This window comes from Colossoma macropomum, unplaced genomic scaffold (assembly GCF_904425465.1).
Source record: "Colossoma macropomum unplaced genomic scaffold, Colossoma_macropomum, whole genome shotgun sequence".
Classification (NCBI taxonomy): domain Eukaryota; kingdom Metazoa; phylum Chordata; class Actinopteri; order Characiformes; family Serrasalmidae; genus Colossoma; species Colossoma macropomum.
Window position 1 is genome coordinate 21481499 of NW_023494809.1, and position 25417 is coordinate 21506915.

At 38.9% G+C, this 25417-nt stretch overlaps 1 protein-coding gene across 1 annotated transcript; it reads right to left on the minus strand.

The window, feature by feature from the left end:
- Window positions 1-4281: 4281 nt before the first annotated feature.
- Window positions 4282-25315, minus strand: tmprss7 (transmembrane serine protease 7). Its single transcript, XM_036557982.1, has 18 exons — window positions 25088-25315; window positions 18506-18710; window positions 17108-17238; window positions 16941-17008; window positions 16549-16742; window positions 15520-15555; window positions 15190-15418; window positions 14182-14306; window positions 13386-13498; window positions 13112-13218; window positions 12864-13000; window positions 12157-12264; window positions 11558-11665; window positions 9909-10025; window positions 7660-7858; window positions 5968-6236; window positions 5658-5794; window positions 4282-4446 (listed from the first exon to the last, which is right to left on the minus strand). Exons 1-18 carry the CDS (start codon window positions 25160-25162, stop codon window positions 4282-4284), a joined length of 2523 nt encoding a protein of 840 aa, XP_036413875.1. The 5' UTR covers window positions 25163-25315.
- Between the last annotated feature and the right edge of the window lie 102 nt (window positions 25316-25417).

Below are 25417 nucleotides of genomic sequence, written 5' to 3' on the forward strand. Positions count from 1 at the left end.
ACGACCCGTGAACGAGTCGCTCCGTTTAAACCGACTCTTTTAAACGAATCCGTCGAACCGATTCACAATCTCAACAGCATCGAATCGAGCATCGCGCGACGTGTGCGTCCGTGTTATTGGCTGTTAACGTTACAAATTCAAACAATGAGTCTTAAATCAAACCAGACTATTTTTGGTTCGGTTCTTTTTCCATGAATAAAGTTCAGTTTATGTCCCATTACCTTTTTAAAAGCAATAAAGTGACTGTTGTTTTTTATTTATGTAAAAAGCGAAGGGATCTGCACTTTAACTTAATGAAAATGTGAAAATGTCCATTTAAATGATGACAAAACACTTAAAATGTCCGTATCTGGCTTTCATATAGTGATTGTAGGCTGTCCCATCTCACTGACATTGAATTTCTCTACGAAATATACTTGCTATATACATTAAAAGCTCCCAGTAACACAATAATTACAATGTATAACTGTATAATTATATGTTATTTGGTTAGCAGTTTAATATTTAAAAAATAATAATAAAAAAGTTATATATATATATATATATATATATATATATATATATATATATATATATATATATATATATGTATTTTTTTTAACTGCATTAATATATTTCTGTGCTCAGTCGCACTGGATCACTGGATTATACAATCACTATTTTGCACAAGGACATACTATTTTGAAATTAAATTAGCATTTTTCTGAGCCACTCCAGCCTATCTAGTAGATAATTAAAGGAAATTATGGAAAATTGACTTTTCCTCACTTTTTTATATAAAACAGCTTGATGTAGGATGCAAACATTGTTAAAGTTTCAAAATGTACCACTCACTCCCCAGTCCATACAGCCCATATATGAAAACTAAACTGCAGAAACAGACTGTTTTGAACTAATTGTATTTTAAGTCATAAAACATCATATTCACATATATCTACCTTTACACCCGTAACTGTACAGCGTTTAGCCCCGCCCATTCACACTGAAGGTATAAGGAGTGTTTCAGCCTGGACTACCTTTTAAAAAAGGCACAGGGTAGCCAATCAGCACAGAGGCCATTTACATACATTAGTCTTTAATTTAATTAAAGGGATAGAGAGAGGAAGGAAAATGTCAAATAAATTATGACTGATTTGATACATAAAACTATGGGCCTTTTAAATCTCTGTAGAATCAAGCCTTTTTTAACACAGTGTCAAAAATTAAATCATTACTTGACCTAGAAAATCATATTGAACCTAAAAATGTTTATTGTCCTACCCCAGTCCTACTCATTTTTGTAAGCAGTTTGCCAGTCATTCATTTTTCCTATTTGTGGAAGGATTCTAATAAAATTCAAACACTAATCTTTAACAATTTGTCTTACCATATTGTAACATATTAACAACGACCACTTTAAATCTAGGCTTGCATTTTCTCTCTATAGCTAGATTCCTCTTTCTGTTACTGTTTCACATCTGACTCCATTAGTGAGTAAAAGAATATCAGACTTCACTATCATTCAATAAATCAAGTCATTTTATACGGAAAATAAAGTTGGCTTGACTAATCACGCTTACAGTCATAGTGCCCCCCTCCACAGAATAAAATAAGTGACTGAATTGGTCACTCGAAACAGACCTGAATCAAAGACTCGGTTCAGTAAACTGAATCGAACTTTCCATCACTGCTGCTGCTGCTGCTGCACGGGACCCAGCATGCAACGCGGCACAAAGGGACTACTATGAACGCACAGCCATCCGTGCGAGCGGAATTGTGGGCAAACTTTAACAGGCGCGCGCGTCTGGGACCCACAATAGCCGGTCTGATGCCCTGATATCGGTGATACTCATGATTAAATTAATAGTGGATAATAACCAGTCACTGTGCAATGAGATGTAACAGCAGCTCGTAGCTGAATTGCTTCTTTAAACAAGCAGCAATGAGAATTTAATATTGGGCCCCTGGTTTCTCTGCTGTATCGCGTTACAAATCAGTGGGGCATGCAGTTACGACAAAGCGGAGCTAATGCTGCTTTGTGTTCCATACTGCATTGATTATCATTAGACCACTTTCAGTCCATTTTGAGATTAACCTACTTATCAGGACACTAAATGCATACATTTAACATAGGCCTGTGGCATACATAACTAAGCATTGGCCGAATGGCTACATGCACAAGCTTGGTATATATAAACTAGAAAGCCTAGAAAGCGATATCAGGCTAAAAAGCCTAGCTCTATCCACTTGTTTCAGTGATTATTTTAACTTGGCTTGGTCATCTCCCTAATGCTATCCTAAAGGCCCTTACTTTATTAGCAATCCATCCCAATTCCGTCTTCAAAAGTGAAAAAATTGCAGACACAGCTATGCAAAAGAATATTTTATAAATACTTTTAAATAAGTGATATTTTTTAAACTACAACGATAGGTTTGCTACACTCATACTGATATTTATGTGGCTACTACTACTCCACGTTATACATAACTGCTTATTACCCTGTTAGCTTGTAAGAGAAGCTAAAAGCTACACCTAATAGCAACAACAGAAAGTAAAAAAAAGGCCCAACAGCTCTGAAGCAAAGGTTAAAGCCATACAAAGCAATTACTTACAATTTATGGTCAGACTTCTCAAAGAAGCGATATGCATCAATTTTGCACGCTTCTGATCACCGAGGCTAACAAAGCTGAGAATGAGTGCATTCTAATCCTCACTGTCTCTTTTGGGCTGTGAGTGGCCATTTGGGTAACAGGCCCCTTTTCAATACATTTTTTAACATGCCCTCGCTCACTTCAACTCACCACTCAAATGTATGTCACACCTATGTTACACAACTGGCTACACAGGGCAGAAGAGGTGGGGGGGACGCAGTGTGGGGCAGATCATTCAAACAGAATGCACGTGCCCTCAGCAGGTCAGCCTCAGTGAGTAAACTGGCTAGCCATGCAGACGTTTTTTGAGACGTCTAAACACAACATATATAAAATTTCACTTGAACTGCATTGAGCCATGGTGCAGTGCCTTTCATTTTGATGTTGTTAGCCATGTAGCCTTTATCATGTCAATTAGCAAGCTAGCAAAGTGAAGAAGTTGTATCAGCAGTCATAACAGATGGAGTAGTTTGCAATCTAAAGCCCAGCAAATTGAATGTTAAGGTCTTGCAATATTGAGCTTTTTAAAGTAGTGTACTGTTATGGCTTACAAACAGATTTGTCTGCCATTAGTTTCAGGTTCTGAGCAAATTCTGCTGCCAAAGTTGACACTTGTGTTCACATGATCCCTCCGAGGACTTGTATAATAAACTTCGCTTGAGCTACTAAAGTAATGAAACAGCCCTTAAGATGGCCTTGGGGATTTCCCTGTGGGGAAATGGCGAGAGAATGTTTAAAATACTACTGAAACGGGTCTGCTTAAACCTAAGCATGTACTCAAAGATATGACTATAGACCTCATTCTGTAGTTGGCATCACACCCATATGAGGAACTCTGGGTCTACACAGTTGAAAACTCTGCTATAGCATATGTGGTAAATAAAAATATTCAAAACCTGCTATGTTTTGTCCTTTGTGCAAGTGTCACTGGATCCTCTGAATGTTGAAATATGAATAGTGTTACATACATGCTAAAAGCAAGCTAACACTCCTGTGTACCGACTTGATGTTGCATGAAAGTCAGTCTACTTTTATGTAGTCAAACTGTAGGCTACGACTGCCAAAGCAACTTAATGACCACATTTGAATTCCTAATATGGGCAAGATGAGGACTACAGAATGATGACACAACCTCTTTAGTAAATAGGGGTAAGTTATATGGCAAAAATAAAACATCACACCACTTTTATGACCAAATTGTGATAAGTATCACAATATTTCATTTTTGGGAGGTTTATGAAAAATTTGTTTATTTTCTATGATACATATATATATTTGTTGTGCTCTAGAAGTACTGACAATACCCACTACATACTCCAAAAAATTATTTTGTGACATAATTAGTCACAATGTCATCATCATATTGTCTACACACAAGAGTAACTAAATTTGGCCTAATGGCCTAATAATGGGCCTTTTATTATAGTTGATTATTATTTTTTTACGAAGAAGGAAATCTCCAAAGAAGGAGATCAGAACATCGAAGTAACAAATATAACATTTAGAGGTATTTATTATAACACTATAATAATATTACAAATCCACGAGACATCACACGTACAATGGCCATGGTAATGATGAGGTCTGTTGATTGACAGGTTTCATTACAAACGGTAAATGTGCTTGGCTGTGTTTGTTACAGATTAAATATCAGTTGTTAATGTGGCTGTTGATCCAAGAGATGAACTTGGCCACCTTGGTGTACACTCCAGGTAAGTTGGGTCTGCCGCAGCCTGAGCCCCAGCTTACGATGCCCGTCAGAAACCAGCGCCCACCTTCTGATACCTGGCATGACAGAGGACCACCCGAGTCCCCCTGGAGTTAGATAAGAACAAATAAAGACATAGATAAGGACGTCTTCCACTTCAGCCAGCAGTCAAAAGCATTACTGTCTTCAGACTGCAGTAAAAGAAGCATACAAGGCTCCAGGATGGACATTCTGTTGGTCTACACTGCAGCTGTCAAAATTAAACTCAATTTTAAAAAAAAATGTTTTTCTTCTACTGCTCTCTGTTACAGTAAGAAACAGAGCCTGATGGTCACACCCATTTATATGCACTGTTTTGTCACATTGATTAATTAAGGCTTTTACTAGTCTTCCTTGTTTATCTTTTACAAAAAAAATTTTCATTTAATCATCAAAATAATAGGTGGATTAATTATATAATAATATAATTGACAGTGACAGCTTTAAAATTTGGCAAAAAATCAAATTCACACAAAATGTCCACTTACCTCAGACGTAGTCAATCAGCCAAGACATGTTTGGTGTCTAAATTTTCTTTAGTTTAGCACTGTAGCTACTAGGCTAATGATGCTAACAAACACTACAAGTCAACAGTCACCCAAATCTGTTAGGTTAATATGACCCCAAACCTTCTCCCAACCCACTCAGATCACATCCATATCTTCGTTATGGTCGCACAGACTTGTTGATGTGGTTTACGACACAGTATAACCTGCTGAACAAAACTTGAAAAAAACTTCACTGTGTAGCCAAACGTTGAGGACAGACATCAATAGACAACAGGTGTTGTGCCAAATTCCATCTACCCCACAAAATCTGACTCCCTGTCGAATATACGTACATCCTACAGGCATATGGATGCTAGTGGTTTCTATTTATGAACTTCAATTAGAAAAATCATAAACAATTATTTACAAACAGAAACAACAGAAATCACAGATGTAATCTGTGGCCTGTGTGCATTTAAAGTTCACAGTAAGTCACACTGTGTCCTAAAACACATCAACAAATCAGTGCAACCTTAACAAAGAGCTGGATGTGGTTTGAGCCAGTTGAGAGAAGTTTTAAGCATGTATGTGCAAAAAGGATTTGGGTGACTATTTACTTTCAGTGTTCATTAGCAATGTTACCCTAGCACTAAACCAAAGAGACAAGTATGTCTTGGCTGATCGACTATTGGGATAAGGGGGGAAACAGTGTACAGTTGATTTATTTGCCAAATAATTTCTTTGAACTGCAATCCACAATGAATAAAAGTTCACCCCCTATGTGCACTCACCCGGCAAGCATCCTGCTCTCCACTGGGCACGCCCGCACACAGCATGCGGGGCGACACGGGGCCATATGCCCTCTTACACTCACTCTGGCTCATCAAACTCACCTCAGCTTTCTGCAACACTGTGGGAAGCACCTTATCTGAGGAAGATGTAAAAGAAGTACAGAGAAATTATTGTTATTATTATTTGATGTTAAACCCAGTTTTGAAGCTGGTTTGCCATAAAGTTACCAAAAATGCGCAGTTGAAGTACAGGTGAATATAATCTCTGTCTGTTATGTATGTGAGGTACTGTGGTTTCTGGCTCTCTCACCCTGCTCTGAGCGGTAGCCCCAGCCGGTCACCCAGCAGCGGTGTCCGTCAGAGAGGGTCTGTGAGGGGGCCGGCAGGCAGACAGGCTGGATGAAGGGGGCCAGGCTGCTGGGCCAGGCCTTCCTGAGCTGCAGCAGGGCAATGTCATAGTCAAAGCTGCGAGCGTTGTAGTACTCGTGCACCACGATGCGGCGGATCTCGGCCGCGTGTTTGGCACTGCCCTGGGTCAGCATGCCCAAATAGGCCATCCACTGGCGAGGATCTGACAGTCTGGTGAGGTCAAATGTTAAATGTCATGTAGGTTCAGATGGAATGATGGCCTTTAATTTTAGGCAAGAGTAAAAATATACAGGCCAGGATTATCCCATGCATTTTTTGTGCACACTGGACCAAGCCACTAAGAGGCCCACATGAGCAATTATTACCTTGACTTGACTTGAACTTAACTAGAGGTGCAGGGAAAAAAAGTTTCAACTAGATCTAGATTCAACCAGGTGCTTAACCAACGGAGAAAAAAATTCAAGCTGCATTTTTAGGATAATTAAATTTGATTTGTTTTACTGGTCTCAGAGTCTTTCCTGTATGAGAAAGGTAGCAATGTGAAGCTCTGCTTTATTTTCTTAGCCCTCCAATCAGTGCTTAGCAATCATTGCTCAGTCAAGCATTTCCTATGAATAGTCTTCCTATGAATAGCCTATGAATGTTTTAAGTTTGAAGCTCCAGATACAGTCAAAAGATGGGCCTAGGGGACCTGTGAAATCAAGACCCGATACCCCCAACAGAGTACAGTGTGTTATTTTCTACCCATTTCCAAATGCAAACACAAATTTAAGAATATGTCAAGCTTGAGTTAAAAAAGAAGCTACACCCTTGTTATCAGTGATTTATGAATATGCTATGGTGTTTTGCGAAATAACTAGGTTGTGTCAAAATGTGGAAGCAAATGTCTATGCATTAAGCCATCAACGGTAAGATATAAATGGGCCATAAACATGTTTCATGCCCGCTGTGACAGTATGCTTTAGCTTGGAGTGCTTGACAGTTTATGTTTTTAAATTTGCTGGTGTTGTTTTTCCTTGACTTAATCATGTATTCAGATGAGGTGTCTGTAGCTTGGATTAATATGTTAAAATAAATAGCATATTGCAATTTTTCAACAAGGTTATGATTCTGCATGCGATGTAGATCTGTGTTGGGACAAATGCATCTGATATTGTGTTTTATGTTTAGCATCCAAGCAGTACTGTAGGCCTATATGGAAATACATTATTTGTCCAAAAGTTTGCAGACACCTGCACATCTAAGGTTTCTTCTGAAAACAAGGGTATTAATAGAGTTTTTCCCCCTGTGCTGCAATAAGAGCCTCTACTGTTCTGGAAAGGCTTTACACTAGAATATTGGAACAGGAACAGCACAAATATAGTAGGCTTTATACCCTCCTTGCTGATGCTTGGCATTGGGCATTGCGACTTTAGGCTCATGTGCTACTGCTTCAGAGCATTCCATTCTATTGGCAATGCTTTTCTATCAAGAAAATACAAGTTTTTGCGCAACTGAACATCTTTATCAGCAGTGAGTGCACATAAAATAACTGAATTACAAGGAATGCCTTGCTAGCTGAGCATAATAATCACGTTAAAACTTCTGTGATTTCTATTTTTTTGTGTTTTGTGTATACTTGTTTTGATCTCACCTCTCTCTGCTGAAACAATGTGCAGCGGAGATGAGCCACTCGCTGGTGATGACAGAAGCTCCGCAGTACAGATGGCCAGAGAAATGTAGACTGACCTGCCATGGCCACTCCCCCTCCACAGCATTGACCCCGCCCACCACCCGCTCCTGAGGATGAGCGCTGTCTATCACCCGTTTTACAGGAGTGGGGTGACCACAGGCTGCAACACACAACATACAGATGAAATGAGGCCAAACTTTCAACTGACCAAGCAAGAGTTTATTTAGTAACTTCTAATACCGCAGTTCTTAACCGAACTGATTCAAATGTGCACATAATTTCCACACAAATAAAAGCTCTACTTTGTCTTTCATTTTGCTTACCTTTGGCAAATAACTGTGTTGATATACACATTTTTTTTCTTTTGTTTATGTGGACATTATGTGCACATTTATACAAGCAAAATGATCACTTTTTACAGTGTAATGACTTAAATAAATACTTACAGTTCAGAAATGTTCATAATAAATGCTTAAAGTTCATAAAAGTTCATTGGCTGGCTTACAGTATAGAGTAATATTTTTAGTATTGCACAATAATGTCTGCATTCCTGCCACTGTTGTGATAAAGTAGTGCATAAGAATGTATGACAGCGTTACATGGCAGTCTGAAATGGGCTGCTGCCAAGCAAGTTCAGTAAACAGGCCCAACCAAACAGGTATGGCCTATAAAGAAGGGTATAGACATAGAATAAGTACACATATTAGGATTGTTTTAAACAGAAGTACACATCTCTAAAAAGTGAGGAAAAGAAATTACACAAGGAAAGTGTTTTTAATGTCTTATATATTCAGTGTAAAAAAATTGTTTTGGCTTTAGCTTTGAAATGAAACAATGACTATAGAGTTAGTCAAGTCAGTCTGAAATCAAAATTGATTTGTTCTTAACTATGGTAGTTTAAGCCTCTGGTCATATTAAGCACAATGTATTATTTTTTTTTAATTGTTGTTTTTCTGAAACTTTTAATTGAATTGTAGTGAACTTTGCCTCACGGTATGGAAGGAAAATGCCTCAGATTCATGTTGAGTTTTAAATGCAAAGTTATGAAGTACAGATTAGGATAAAATGAAACAAACGGTAACTGTGTGCTACAGAATGCACCTATTTTTCCATACATAAGTGAGAAAAGTGCATGTATGAGACAGCGTTGAAAAAATGCATCGATCTGAAGGCCAAAATAAAATTCCCAGGCTATTCAAATATAAAAATAAATGATAAAATGTAGTGTATTTTTTCTATTATCTATAGAATGTTTTTCTAATTATTACAGTTTCAATGGTTCCTTCAGTCACATAAGTACCCATACACTTCTGTCAAAATGTCGAAGCAAATGTCTACTTTACATGTTAAATCATGAAAGGTAAGATATATATGGTCCATAAACATTGTAATGCCCACTGTGGCAGTATGCTTTAGCTTGATTTTTAGCTTGGCATGCTTGACAGTTTAGGTTTTTAAGATTGCTAGTGTTGTTTTTCCTAGACTTTGTCTCTGCTGTCTGATTTGTGTGATTTGTGTGACAGGCGATTATGTAATAACCGTGATGGCCCACCCTATGAGGGTATGTATAAGAGCAAGTGTGAGTCAGTGAACTGCAGAGCTGCTGAGTCATGAGGCTGACAGGTAGCCTTGGCCCTGAAGAGCTCAGACTCATTAAAGCCAGAGAGACCTTCGCTACAGAGCATGAGCAGTGATCAAAGCCCAGTCTGTTCACATCAATCCAATCCCCCCCAACCCCCCCACAACAACACCACCACCTACACACACAGCAATTTCTACAGAGGGGTCCAGCACCACAGGTCAACCATTACAGAACAGGATAATAAGTACACTGCCTTCATGGAAACACAGTGATTGGTTGCAGTAAGAATTACTGTGCTTATAATTTACACTTGTTGTCCACTTTTCAGAACAGAAGTTAACGCTGCAAATGATTTTTAATCGTGAGTGAAAATCAATGAGGACATGTCATAAAGCAAAGCCAGCCAAATCATTTTGCATATAGTTTACTCTTGCTTTCAGAGCTGAAATACTTACTTTGAATGCTTATTGGTGAAGGTTCCGTTACTTATTAGCTACATTAGCCACATAACCCTTAAATTACTAAAGAAGCGAGCATCACCAAACATGCCTAGGTTGACTGGCTATTTTTAACGATAGCTTTGAATGATGCTTGCTTCAGAGCTGCCCACGTTCGAAATGGAACTCACCACAGTCCTTCTCATCGCTGCGGTCGAGACAGTCAGGGACTCCATCACACTTTGCATTCTTCTTTAGGATACAGGCTCCACTGCTGCACTGATACTTGATCCCTGAACAGCTGGTCTCTAAAGAATGTTAAACTGTCTGTTAGTCCAACAGTTCACTGGAAACTCAGATAGGAATGAGTGATATGGCAGTGCAAGGACAGAACAGGAGCGCCACATGTTTGTTTATGTAGTTTATACAGTTACTATTGTAATATTGTTACTATAACACTGGTTGTTGTTTACAGGCTTACTATAATTCAAATATTTTCGATTTAATTTACAGTCAGCTCCATTATTATTGCCACCCCTGGTGCTTGGTTAAAAAAGGCCATGCAAAAAATGTCTTTGTGGTTAATCAGCAGTCTCGCACTGAAAACAAGAGAAAATTTAACCTTTAAAGACAATTAATTTAGTCTAAAAAAAAACAAAAACCCTTATTAAAACCACATGTCACAAGTAATGGCACCCCTAGAAATTCTTATCAATGAAATGCAACTGAAACACAGCTAGACGATATGGCAAAAAATGTCATGATGCTTGAATAAGTATTCACAAGACACTTTTCCGAAGTCCACTCATGTTTGTCTTCCTGTTTGACTGAGAATTTGAGGCCAAATTCTCTTGGTCATTAATCAATATGTAGAAGATTAGAGAATACACTAATGAAATGAGACAAAAGTGAAATGAGATGACCTTTCATTACTGATGATAAAAAATACCTACACACTGGAAAATGCCTGTACCCACTGTGAGGGTAATAATAAAGAAATCTGCCTAGAAGAGAATGCATTTTTAATGGCTAGTTTGAGAGGCAAATGTTTCTCCAAGGATTATGGTCAGAGATTTACAGGAGATGGTAGCATTTTGGGTTCACCAAGTCTCCAAAACTATAATTAGACGCCACCAACTGCCAGCAAGCTATATGGAAGATGTGCCAAAAGAAAGTTCTATCCTCTAATCACAAACATAAGCACATGGAGTTCGCTACTGGAACTGCGTTCTACGGTCATATGAGCTTTTTGGCAACACTCAATTTAGATTTGGCATAAAAAGATGGATAGTTAAACAGAAGAGAACTCCTTTACCACTGTTAAGTATAAGGGAGGATCAGTGATGTTTTGCAACTGTTTTTCCTTCAAGGGCCTTGAGAACCTTGCTAAGATACATGGCCTCAAAGTTTCCATGAGGTACCAAGAGATTTTAAATGAAAATCTGGCTGCTTCTGCCAAAAAGCTGGGTTGTGGTTGGATCTGTCAGCCGACTGGATCCTTTTTGATTAAGGTCTTTGTTTTATTAGACTAAATCGACTTGAATTAACCCCTTACATGGCCAGGGCCCACCAGCAAGCCCAAAGTTTTATTATACACTTCAACAGCTCAACATGTTTGCATTGAGTATATAATAAGTCTGGGATTTTAAGGAGTTAAAGATCAGATTTTCACTGTAAGATTGAGCTAATTACTACAAAGACTTTTATGACCTTCTGAACCCATCTTTACCAAGGGTGCCAATAATTATGGAGCTGACTGTATTACAATAATGACAACATATCATCATACTGCCCACCCCTAAATGCAAAATAATGTGAGTGGACAGTGAGGACATGTTACCTTGGGTGCAGTTTGTCTCATCTCTACCGTTGGGGCAGTCATTCTCTCCATTGCAGACATACAGTGGGTGAACAGGGGAGGAGCCTACACAGTTTTTGATGGGGTTTGCTGCAAGATAAAGCATTTTCATTTGTTAGTTTGTTAGGGTGGGCACTAATACAAACAGTCATTCTTACAGATGTTAACATATTTTCACTTAGAAAATCAACAAAACGTCATTTGTTCGAACATTTCCATAAGACTGTACCTTTGGTATCTAGTTTATATATGCAAATCGTCACTGAATAAGTTATTACTGTATATTAAGCATAAATTATTAATAATTAGCAAGGGGTTCCAAACTTTTGAACAGTTGTAAACTGTTCAGATGGACTAATGGACTTTTCTTTTCATTAGAGCAGTGCATAAACATACATAGATGCCCAATACTGAAAGTCTGGCTCCTAAAAAAAAAACACCACAAGCATTTGCCCTGTCAGATGGTATAGATCCTGAATCCTCTGGTTCATAAACTACTAGGTTACCTCGCCAGCTATTCCACTTCCATAATGAGAGCTCTCTGATTGTTTTGGTTAGGGATGGAGAAAAGGCGGACATACAGCAGAAGACTTCATCACTCTCATCCTGACAGTCGTCCAAGCCATCGCAGCGACGCTCTTTCTCCACACACAACCCCGTAGTGCACAAGAAGTGACCCTCAGGACAAGCTGGAGTAAAACAACAGAGAAACAAGTGATGAAGGCATAGTGCACTAAGTCATGTGAAGGAAAACCCCAGAAATGCTGTTATATACAGTGTTATGCAACCGTTTGAACACGCCCAGTCAAAAAAATAACACACACATAACACACAAAAAAACACATCCTCTACAGGGAAAACACTTAATATTGCATTTTTGCAAAGTTTCCTGTTTATTTGCTGTGTTTAACATACTGGAAAAAATATAAAATACAAAATGTCCCATAACTTTAGCACAGGCCCTAATATGTCAAATTCAGCAAATCAACAGTAATTGTGCACTAAATGTGCAGAAGTGTGTTCTCTGTAGAGGATGTGTTCACTTATTTTCACTTAGAAAATCAACAGCTTGTCAATGGACCGGGGCGCCCAAACTTTGCATACTTTAAGTCAGAATTCACTGATGCTGCTTATATTGAACTACATTGAATGTATTTTTTGTCTTACTTCATTGGGATTTAACAGTAAAATTCAAACATCACTTTTCTAAAAAAGGCCCCTGATGTCAGGCAGGGTATACTGCCAGTATTTTGCAATATATTCCAGATGGGATCATCGCTGCTCTTACGTTGGCTGATGTTGAAGCTGCTGTAGGTGGCGCTGAAGGGCTGCTCGGCGCTGCGGGAGCTGCAGCGAAACACCACCTCCACGCTTCGTTCGGGAATGCGGAAGACAGTCACGTGACTCACATAGGTGCCACAGTATCTGCAGAACACAACAAAGAGAAGTTCATCAGTTTGAGTATTTATGTAAGAATTAATAAGCAATCCAAAACACAAAACCCACATGCTGTGTCATAATTATATAAGCACTTACATGACCTCATTGACCTTCCACCAGCCGTGTTCACACGGGGCCAGGTCTTTCAGGGAGAGGATGTAGTTCTGGAACTTAAGAGCCACTCCAAGGGCACTGTTTGGGGTCTGAAACATCACCAGTCAAAAAGGCTCAATATAAAAATTTGTAGACTAATTCCATCAATTTAGAGTAAGTTAAGACATTCAGAAATAGGCAGAAGTCTATCTTGGTACATTTACACTGGTACATTTCTAACTATTTGATCTAAGAAACATGTAACATGGTGAAGAACCTGTAGCCTCCAGGTGCAGGAGCACAGAGGGGGGAGCAGGCTGGGGTAAAATGGGCTGGTGATTTCTCGCACTGCAGTAGGGGCTGCTGGAATCTCAATCATGCTGATGCACTCTGCATAAGAAAACCAAACAGACTAGCTCAGAATCCAACACGTGCACCACCATACTATTAACTCACTCACGTACATGCACTATATGGACAGAAGTATATGGACACCTATACATCAAACCCACATGAGCTTGTTGGACATTCCATTCCAAAACCATGGGGATTCATACAGATTTGCCCCACTTTGCATCTATAACAGCCTCCACTCTTCTGTGATGGCTTTCCACAAGATTTTGGAATGTGTCTGTGGGAATTTGTGTCCCTTCAGTCAAAACAGCATGGACAAGAAGGCCTGGCTCACAATCTATGTTCTAATACATCCCAAAGGTGTTCAGTGAAGTTCAGGACTCAGTGGCCCTGTTCTGTGGGTTTGTGTGGTCTGCCATTTCATATTTGAGCTGTTGTTGCTCCTAGATGCTTTCATTTCACAATAACAAGTTGACCAGGGCAGATCTAGCAGGACAGAAATTTCAGAAACTTACTTGTGGCAAAGGCAGCATCCTCTTGAAGTGCTATGTTTAAAGCTGCTGAGCTCAGTACCCATTTTACTGCCAGTGTTTGTCTATAGAGATTGCAAGGCTATGTGCTTGACTTTATACACCTGTTTCCAATGGGTATGGCTGAAACACTTGAACTCAATAATTAGGAGGAGTGTCCAAATACTTTTGGCCTAATAATATACATACCCTGCTCTGAGATGGCCTGGAAGAACCCTCGGAAGCTCTTGTTCCCCTGCGCGAGTCTGAAGGACAGCAGCATGACGTTGGAGGTGGAGACAAGAGAGAGTGGAACCCGCACTGATTCACACAGTCTGGAGAGAAAAACAGACTAGAGCTGGTCAGTCTAGGGCTTAATGTTAATGTGGCTTTTAATGATTTTAAATGTTTTGTGTTTTCAAATTTTATTAACATGGACACAGAACCACTGATTCAATGTGCGACTCTTCCATAATTTGAGACGTTTCACTCAAAAAGGTTAGAGATTAATTTCGAGAATAACAAGAAGCTAATGATAAATAATATACACTAATTATCTAATTCCAATAATATTTTGTCAGTGTTAGGACTACCATACATAAGCATATTATTACATAATTACAATGATATTTCATGTTAGGAATAGCATATTGGATCTGTTTTATACTGTACATTGCAAAAGTCATTTGATTTAAGTTATTCATTTTTCAGCATCATGGAAATAACAGAAAACATGATAATATCATATTTTTCTTTATTTAGTATGCCCACCTTTTGTCTGTATTACAGATTTTATTCTTTTCAGTAGTCTGAAAGTAATCTTTTCAGTAGTCTTGCTTTCAAAGGAATCTGCAAGGATATTTGTCCACACCTCCATAGTTCAGTCAGAGGTTAGTTACAATTTCTGCTTTTCACGATCCAAATAATCCCAAACACATGTGGATTTTGTCAGATCTGAAGCAAGACTGAAGCTTGATTTTCTCCAAATTGAAAGCGTTAAGTACTGATATCTAGTAGTGACAGTTTTGGCAGTCTACCATGTCTTCCACGGTTTTAGGAGGCCTATGTTCTTCGTATCTTTCATTAATTCTTTGAACTCAAGCTTTGGAAACTTTATCATCTCATATCTAATCTCCTGAGAAATATCTGCTGAAAAATTAATAACTTGTATTTAGTAGCTGTTTTGACATGAAATTAAATTAATGAAGGTTGGTTAACCTGTGCAGTATCTTTGCTCTCATGGGCAGCAGGGCGTCATACACAGTAAGGGCGTCATAGATGCAGTCAGTGGGCTCGATCTCTAGGCTGTTCACTGTGAGGCGGATGATGGAACCAGGTGCAGACGTAAGCTTGATGTGGCAGCTCAGGCCTCCCCACGATGAGAAGACATTCAGGGGAACCTTCACTTCAGGCAGACCTGCATACAGCTTATCCACACACTCCGAGCCTGTGAGAGCCAAAGAAAAAAGAGACGTTTGCGGTTATTGCTTTGTATACACCAGTACCCACATGGACAATAACTCTCGTCATGCAAGTAAGGCAACTGACCTGTTGCAGTAGATGTGTAGTCTGACCGAAGAGCGACTAAGGAAAAAAAAGAAACCCCATGCAAATCTAAAAGTTCAATAAAAATTATAAAATGGACAATTGTGCATATAAAATCTGATTGGCTGAATCATATCTGAAGCTGCTGTAAAATACTCGGTCTGCGAACATTTACATTTCTTTAATTTCCAAGATGGCCATCAAGCACAAGTTATTAATTTTTCAGTAGACATTTCTGATGAGATTAATAAAAGATGATCCACTTGCATAAGGAAGGTGAAGGTCAAAGGAAAACTTTCTAAAACTGGAGTTGATAAAGTAAATAAAAGATACAGAGAAAATGGGACTCCTTACAACAGTGCAAGACCACCAAAACTGTCCCCATCTGATAAACAGTACTTAGAAAATGAGGAGAAAATCAAGCTGCTTCAGATCTGAATAAACCACAGGTGTTTCTGTCCATCCTTCCACTGTGAGAAGACAACTAAATGCTATCGGATGTGTAGCTGACAGGAAGTCCTCACTGAGAAAAGGAAATAGATTAAAAAGAACATTTGCAAATGAAACAAAAAAGCAGCTGGTGATCTCAGAACAATGCACTGACCACCCCAACGTCCAGACCTCAGCATCACTGAATGAGTTTAGGATTTCTTGGATTGTGAAAAGCAGAAAATGCAACCAACTTCTAACTGACTGAACTTTGGAGGTGTAGAAAAACATTCCTGCAGATTTCTTTGAAAAACTGAATGCAAGTCTCCTGAAAAGAATGGAACCTGTAATAAAGGCAAACAGTGGACACACTAAATACTGGAAAAACTGACAATATATTTAGTTGTAGATATTTGTTGATACTTTTAATTAAATTTTTTACCTGATGCTGAAAAATAAATAACTTGAATTTAATGGCCATTTTGACTAGATGAATAAATAAATGAAGTATATATATATATATATATATATATATATATACACCACATATGTTAGAATACATGTAATATGAACATAAACTCAAGCACATCTCGCTCATCCTACCATTGATGAAGATGGAGTCAATGTCCACAGGCAGGCCCAGCAAGAAGCCTACAGAAGACCTGTTCTTTAGAGAAGTGAGCACCGAGTCTCTGAGGATAGCACTCACACACTCCTCGCACACTGTGGGGGTCTTCAGCCTCGGCACCACAAAGATCATCCAGAAATGCACTAGCACTCCACCTTTGTCATTGTTACTGATAAGAGAAAGACAAAAATGAAGCACATGCATAGAAAACTCATTTAAACTTTCAAAACTTTATCAGAGTGAAGACAAATTAAGCATAATTTTCTGAACTCAAGAATGGTGGTGTTTCTCAGATTAAAAGACCAAAACTGGCTTTGATCTGTGTCAGGAAATGGGGCCTACAGTGTGGCCTATAGTGATGCAGTACCTGAGGTCAGATATAACAGTGTGCTTGTAGAGTCTGGACACTGATGAAGATCTGTATACAGAGCTCACCTTTTATAAGAATGAAATTTATAAGAAAATTATAAGAATGATTCATATTATACTAATTCAATTATAAATAAGGAAAATGTGAAAGGCTAATTCACGTACCACGTGTTGGATTTGATTTGCCATGGATACAAATTCACTGGAGTCTGCATGTCGGTACTCTGGTATGTACTCAATGTTGGCAACACGAAACATACCAGCAAAATACACCCCACTGTTGCTTTCTCGCCGAACTGTCAACAGTACAACAGGGCAAATGTGACAAATGCCATTAGTACATTTCTCAGAACATCCAAAATTGATCAAAAATCCATTTTTGTGCAAAAGATTGGGCATTTCATATTTCATTTTTGAAGCTAAAAAAGTAATATCTTAGTGGTATTTTAAGACAAGATTTTCTGCAAATGTCAATGCATAGTAGTTTTATATTTGATTAACTTAATAAAAGTTTGGACACCCTACTAAGTCAGTCAGTACTTTGTAACAGCCTCTTTAGCAGCTTTCAAACAGTTTCATATCCAGCCAATTATTCTAATAATTGCTCTTCTTTACAGAACACTGCTTGTTTTGCATTATTTCTGGGCTGTTTTGCATGCACAGCATGTTTAAAATCTACCCACAGATTTTCACTGATGCTTAGGTCAGAAGACTGTGAGGACCATTTCAAAAGCATCAGAAGTTTGTGGTGGATTTTGAGGTATGTTTTGGATCATCATCCTGTCATAGAAGCCAGCCTCTTTTCAGCGTCAGTTTTCTACCCTTTCAGTATTTCTAGTGCTACACTCTGCCACACAATCCCAACGCACAACAGGCCAATTCCCATATTTAACAGCACATACCTTTGGTGATTGTGGCCAAAGTGTTCCATTTTTACTTCATCAGTCTACAGCACTTGTTTCTACAATGGCTTAGCTAGATTATTTTGCACACTTTTAGACATTTTATGATGAAGGCTCAGGTAAGGTTTCAGATTATGTTTATGCAGGTAACACTACAAGGTAGAACGGTACACCACCACACCACTTTGCTGTCATATGGGGGTTTTGCTTTGCCTTTTTGACCAGCATACGAGCAGTTCTGAGAGATTTCTTGGTCTTCCTGATCTTGCCTTGACTTCCACAGCTCCCCTTAACTGCCTTTTCGTAATGACATTTCAGACAGTGGAAATTACAAACTGAAAGCACTGTATCTTTTCAAAGCATTCCCCTCCTTTGTAGTATTCGATTTCCTTCATTGTCAGATAATCTATCAGCTGCTTAGAGGAGTTCATGGTTGTCAAGTGTTAGCATAAGTTTTGAAGATTCTGAGAATTTATTACGCTCTGGTGACAATGCCTAATGACAATTCTTGACTTGCCTAACCAGTGCCAATGATTCAATTAGGGAATAAGTTAAGTCCTGAGACTTTACAACTGGGTGTCCAAATTTTTCCACATGCCACACCATTAGAATGTGTCTTTAAATGCTCTTTTGTGTGTATATATATGTGTGTTACACTTACATGTAAAATACCACAGGAGTGACCACATGATTATCACAATGACAAACACCATCACTGTGATGATAATGACCAGATGCTGCAGATTGACCAGTAGTTTCTTCTTCTTCTTCAACTTCTTTGCTCTCCTTCTGCGCCCATAATATGTTCTACAAAACTTATTAAGCATGGCATCCACTGTGGCTATCTCCACGGACACATCAGCCACCTAAAACCACAAACATCCACAAGGCATGCAGACCTGGTCACACATAACACGGAATATGAAAAGTAAAAACCATGACAGCAACTTATTGCTTCATTGTGCAAAAAGAATACACTGGATTGACTGGTTAGCAAACATCACAATGTTGCCAGGTTATCTACACTAAAACTGGCCATTTTATCAGAAACACCTACCAAATATGTGCACATTGTAGGTTTACAACTACTGACTGTAGCCCACCCATCGCTGATAATTTATCACCCCTTCATGTTGAGTTGTCAGGATTTCTAAACAACATGTACACTGATTGGCCACTTTATTAGAAACCCCTGCCTTGCTCCACCTTGCTGGTGTACAGTTACAGACATCTATTGATGTGCAGTTTGTGTTAGTCATCCTCTAGCACAGGTGGTCCACATTTTTGCTCTGTACCAGCTCCCAACACATAGGAATAGAGCAAACATGTGGACTATAGGACTGATTTGAGAAATAATCCTAGATTACTTTTCAGCACAATCTCTAAACTAGCAGAGAACAAAACAGTTAGTGAACCCCAGATACCGTTAGCCTATAGCAGCAATGATTTTATGAACTTCTTTAGTAATAAAATAAAAAAACGCACAGTTAAAATCTACAAACCTGCTTCCCCTTAATGCCAGCCTCAATCCTGAGAATATAGTTAAAATCGTTTCTTCTGCAAAATCATCTACTTGTATGTTAGATCCGATTCCTACAGGTTTACTCAAGGAAATTTTGCCAGAAATAACCAAGCCTATTCTCTCAATAATAAACTCCCCTCTTAGCCTTGGATACATCCCAAAATCTCTTAAACTAGCAGTAATTAGACCATTAATTAAGAAAGCTAGCCTTGATTCCTGCGAACTATCAAATTATAGACCCATCTTGAATCTCCCCTTTATATCTAAGATCTTGGAAAAAGTTGTAGCAAAACAATTAAGCTTCTATTTGCATAGGAATCAAATACACAAAAAATTTCAATCTGGTTTTAGGCCACATCATAGTACAGAGACAGCACTAGTAAAAATTGTAAATGATCTATTATTATTCTCTGACCAAGAAAAAGTGTCTCTGTTAGTCCTCCTCGATCTTAGTGCGGCATTTGACACAATAGACCACGCTATCTTACTAGACAGACTAGAAAGCCTTGTAGGAGTAACAGGAATAGCTCTTTCCTGGTTCAGGTCCTACCTCACTGATCACTATCAGTTTGTTAATTTAAATGGTGAATCATCTGCCCTCGCAAAAGTAAAGTATGGTGTTCCACAAGGCTCTGTTTTAGGACCTGTATTATTCACATTATATATGCTACCACTGGGCACCATTATCAGTAAACATGGCATAAATTTCCACTGTTATGCCGATGACACTCAGTTATGTTTAGCAAGCGAACCAGATGATAAAATTAAACTTGGCAAGATTGAGGACTGTATAAAAGACGTAAAAGACTGGATGTCGAGTAACTTTCTCCTTCTAAACTCGGATAAAACAGAGGTTCTGCTTCTTGGTCCAAAAGCAGCCAGAAACAAACTGTCTAATTTTACACTTTAAACTTAACAATTTCTCAGTTGCATCAAGCTCACCTGTAAAAAACATTGGTGTCATTATAGACCCTGATCTGTCCTTCGACACACATATAACTAATATTACTAAAACAGCCTTCCTGCATCTCCACAATATTACTAAATTGAGCAATGCATTATCTCTACAGGATGCAGAAAAGTTAGTTCATGCATTTATTACTTCAAGGCTAGATTACTGTAATGCCCTGCTGGCTGGATGTCCCAGCAAAAGCCTTAACAAGCTTCAGCTAGTCCAGAACGCTGCAGCCAGAGTTCTTACTAGAACCAGAAAATTTGACCGTATCAGCCCAGTTTTATCAACCTTACACTGGTTACCAGTTAAATTTCGCATTGATTACAAAATTCTCTTACTGACTTACAAAGCACTAAACGGACTCGCCCCTCAGTACCTGAGTGAACTCCTCTCCCATTATGAACCATCACGCCTACTTAGATCACAAGGTGCTGGCTTACTATTAGTACCTGGAATTAATAAAGTTACGTCAGGGGGAGAGCCTTCTCATACAAAGCCCCCCAGCTTTGGAATAGTCTTCCTGTTAATGTTCGGGACTCAGACACAGCCTCAGTGTTTAAGTCTAGGCTAAAAAACTTACTTGTATAGTCAAGCCTTTGTTAATTAGTTTTCCCTGTCAGTTCTATACCTGCCAGAGTCTCTGCTGCTCTGCTAACACTGTAATCTGTGATCAGTCACCCATTACAGAACTGACTCTCTGTGTGTTTTTCCTTTCTTTCTTCTCTTTGCCGAGTTGAACAGCTACCCATCCTGCGCGTCTGATGCTGCTGCCTCTTCTGCGTTGATTGGGTGCCACTGCTGCCAGCCTTCTGGACTGGCTTGACCACCATTTAGCTTCATGCTGTATAACACCGTGCAACCTCACCCTCACATCCTGACCCCACTGATGCTGCTGCTGCATAAACTAAACTAATCGATGGGTTCCCCTTCTGAGTCTTGGTTCCTCTCAAGGTTTCTTCCTGTCTCTTATGGAGTTTTTCCTTGCCACTGTCGCCACTGGCTTGCTGATGGGGGTTTTGACCCGGATTTCTTTTTGTAATGTTGATTTTGTTTTGTTTTGTAAAGCTGCTTTGTGACAACATCTGTTATAAAAAGCGCTATATAAATAAACTTTGCTGCTTGCTTGCTTGCACTTCTCTAGTCCTTCAAGAGTGACCATTTTCTGACCACAGGACTATTGATGGCTGGATAATTTTGGTCAGTGGAGTGCTCTCAACCCAGCAGTGACACTGAGTAGACACTGCCTGATACTCTCATACCAGCTCAATACATACTAACAGTATCACTGCTCGGCTGAGAATGGCCCACTGCCTACATAATATCTTGTCAGTGGTGGTCCTATGGTGGTCCCTTTTCATTGATGAACAGGGCAGAAGGGGGCCAGAAAGTTATTATATGGAAAGGTTATAAATACACTGCCCAATATCCAGGACATTGTTCCATGATAGTGTTGAGATCAGCCTTTGGCCTAAAACCTTTTTTATATACATTCATGGTGGAGAGATACATGTAGAGCGCAGGTAAAATAAAGTTCCTTGGTGTTCACCTACCGGAGAACCTCACCTGGACCCTGAACACCAGCTTCATAGCCAAGAAGCCTAGAAGCCTCTCGATGTCCTGCGGAAGTTAAAGAAAGCTAATCTCCCACCAACCATGCCTACCATCTTCAACAGAGGCACTATAGAGAGCATCCTGAGCAGCTGTATCACTGCCTGGATTGTGAATTGCACCGCCTCCAACTGCAAGACCCTTAGCGAATAGTGAGGACAGCTGCAAAGCTGTAATTAAATATAATTATTGCGTTTCACACTGAAATACTTTACTTAATACAATTCATATACCTGGTCAACCAAATACTGTATTTAGTTAATGTTGTTCTGGCTGCTACTTTAGTGACTGCTATGTTCATATATGCTAGGCTATCTGCTAACATGTCATAGTATGTTACATCCTGCTTTGCACAACTCTATATATTCTCTGTACCATGTAATGTCTGTGTCCTGTTTTGTATTTATTATACGTCTTTCGTATTTATTGCACTGTATTGTCTGCACTGCGTATATTGTATTGTCTTCTGTCGCACCATGGTCCTGTAGGAATGTTGTTTTGTTTCAATGTACTTTTCCAGCTTTACTTCTAGTATACAATAGCAAATAAAATGCCTATATTTGCATTGCAGACATTGTGACATCTGGCTCTTATCACCACCAGTTTAAAGAAATTCTCTTCAATGAACCATTTCACATCAATCCCCTCTGAATCACTGTGTTTACATCTTAATGATGAAGCTTTGAAGAAATTGTGAGAAAGCATACAACCATTTAAATACACTTAATTGCCTTTTAAATGGTTCAGTCCCTGTATGCTTCAGTCAACCAAAAGAGTGAGTCACAGATGAGACCAGAATTAGCCAGTCTCTATCACTGAGAAAACCTTGGTGGTTCATTATTATTGCAGTATCCTCTATTGTGTGTTGTATTATAGTGTGCGCAGGAAATGAGAGGTTACAGATTTCGATTAAAGATAACCGCTCCGGCTGGGTACTTTCTTATCACCCTCAGATATCGTTGCCACTGCTGGTTAGAATTACTCATTCATGCCAATCACATTCTGAAAGGGATCCAATTAGGTTACACCGTCTTCCACTAACAGGGTTCAGGCTGAGCTCACAGGTGTTCAGCTGAATGCCTCTGAGGGAGGTCAGTATTACTGTGTCACCCAGATTTATAAAAAAGTGATGCAGAGCAGTATTACAGCGCAAAACTTATGTTGTGGCAAATAAAAACATTTTAAATCTAGTCAATATATGTAATATCCTTATTGTGAGATTGTTGTAAGAATATTAAAACATTATTCAAGTTATATTTTAGTTGTTTACTTGTTTTAAAGTGATTTCATCTGGAGATTCTAGAGAATTATGATTCTATTTGCAGATTATTTTGCTTAACTGTCTGACTTAAAGTCAGAGACAGTAGCTCATCTGTCGCTGCACAGTTTGTGTGGGTCATCATCTAGTCCTTCATCAGTGATCACAGGATGCTGCCCACAGGACGCTGTTGGCTGGATTTTTTTTTTGGTTGGTGGACTATTTTCAGTCCAGCAGTGACACTTAAGTAATTAAAAGCTCCAACAGCACTGCTGTGTCTGATCCACTCATACCAGCACAACACACACTAACACACCACCACCACGTCAGTGTCACTGCAGTGCTGAGAATGATCCACCACCCAAATAATACCTGCTCTGTGGTGGTCCTGACTATTGAAGAACAGGGTAAAAGGGGGCTAACAAAGTATGCAGAGAAACAGATGGACTACAGTCTTTAATTGTAGAACCACAAAGTGCTCCTGTATGTTAAGAGGAGCTTATAAAATGGACAATGAGTGTAGAAACAAGCATGCGGTTTTAATGTTACGGCTAATCGGGGTAAGTACGTAAAAATATCAAGAAATAAATTCAATATTCTTAGAATGTTGTGTCGACTAGATGAATTAAGATGATTTTACTTCTAGTATCTCTCCTTTTGTAGCGTAAAGAGGCTGAAGTTTGGCTTCAGTCATGGAAAACAGAGGAGCCGTTCAGAAGCTCCCGGAGAGGCCGCGGATGAGCTCAGGCCAGACTGGTGTCTGAGGTCAGATGTTCAGCCTCATGGTGTTTCAGTCATTCATTATTTATACGATGTCGTCCCAAGTTACACGTTTTACTTACTTACGATGAGATAAGCAGGATGGACCGGCTAAAATAAAAGGGTGTTCAGTTTCACTACGACCTCCAAGCAAAAGCCTGTTTGAGGTTTGAGAAGATAAGTAGCTTAATTTGTGCTTCTGTACTGCAGTTATGTAACGAACAGCATGTTAAAAGAGCAGTAAAGTCAAAGTTTCATAGACCAATAAACTGAATGGCGCACGAATGTCACGTGGTTGGCTACTTTACTTTTATTGCTCTTACTTTTTTTTTTTTTAGATTTGTTGGCCTGATGACGTGACATAAGTGGAACGGTTATTTTTTTTGGATTAATTGTTTTATGTGTTTTTTATTTGTCCACTCTGTTTAATCCTACAGTCAGCCATTGGTCAGACAAATAATAAAACAACCAGAACAAATATATATAAAATATATATACATAAATATATAAATATAAATATACATACATATACATAAAGACTATATTTAATATTTCTCTAACATTTTTATATTTGTAACTAACCACGTGATATTTGAGAGTAAGTTATGTTCTTGGTTTTTTATATGTATATATTAAATGTTTTATGGGTGGTTTATTTTTGAGGCTAAGCTTATATACAGTCATAGGTCTCAGCGGACAAAATAAACAAATAATTAAACAAAAGAGACAGAAAGCAAATAATAATAATAAAAAATACAAATAAAAAAACGTAACTGCACACCAACGACACTTGAAAACATTCTAGAATCAGACATTGTATATATATATATATATATACACACACACACACTCACTTTTTTGTTTGCCTAAGTAACTAATCACGTGACATTTGCGTAAGTTATGTTTTTCTATATTTTTTTAATGTTCTGCTTTATAGGCGTTTTCTTTGTCCAGAGACTAAGATTATTTACCGCTTTTGTGGAAGTTAATAAGTGAACACATAAGCCAGAAAACAAATTTAAAATTACAATAGCATACCGTTGTTCATGAATGTCACGTGACTAGTTACTTTACGTCAGATGAAAAAACGTGGGAAAAAACCTCCAAAAAATACAAACAAAAACATATAACCGACACTCACACTCGCGCTCTCCTCGCGCGCCGCGGCCGTGTCATCCTCGCTCCCCGCGCCGCTCTCTTCGCGGGGCGTCTCCATAGCAGCGGCACATTCCTCGTGCGCGCGTTTGTCCAGATCAATCGATTCGAACGGAATCAAAGCGCCGTCGACTCCGCGCGCTGTAACCCGCCGTTCTGAACATTATCAGCGAGTGAGGCAGCAAAGCTACAGCGAGAGAGCAGCAGGGCAGTAAGAGCATCCGGCAACCACTGTAACCTTATCCGCGAGGGACACACGGGCTGCTCCCGTTTCACCTTTTCGGTAACCTGATGGAAGCGTTTTTGTCTGTATTGG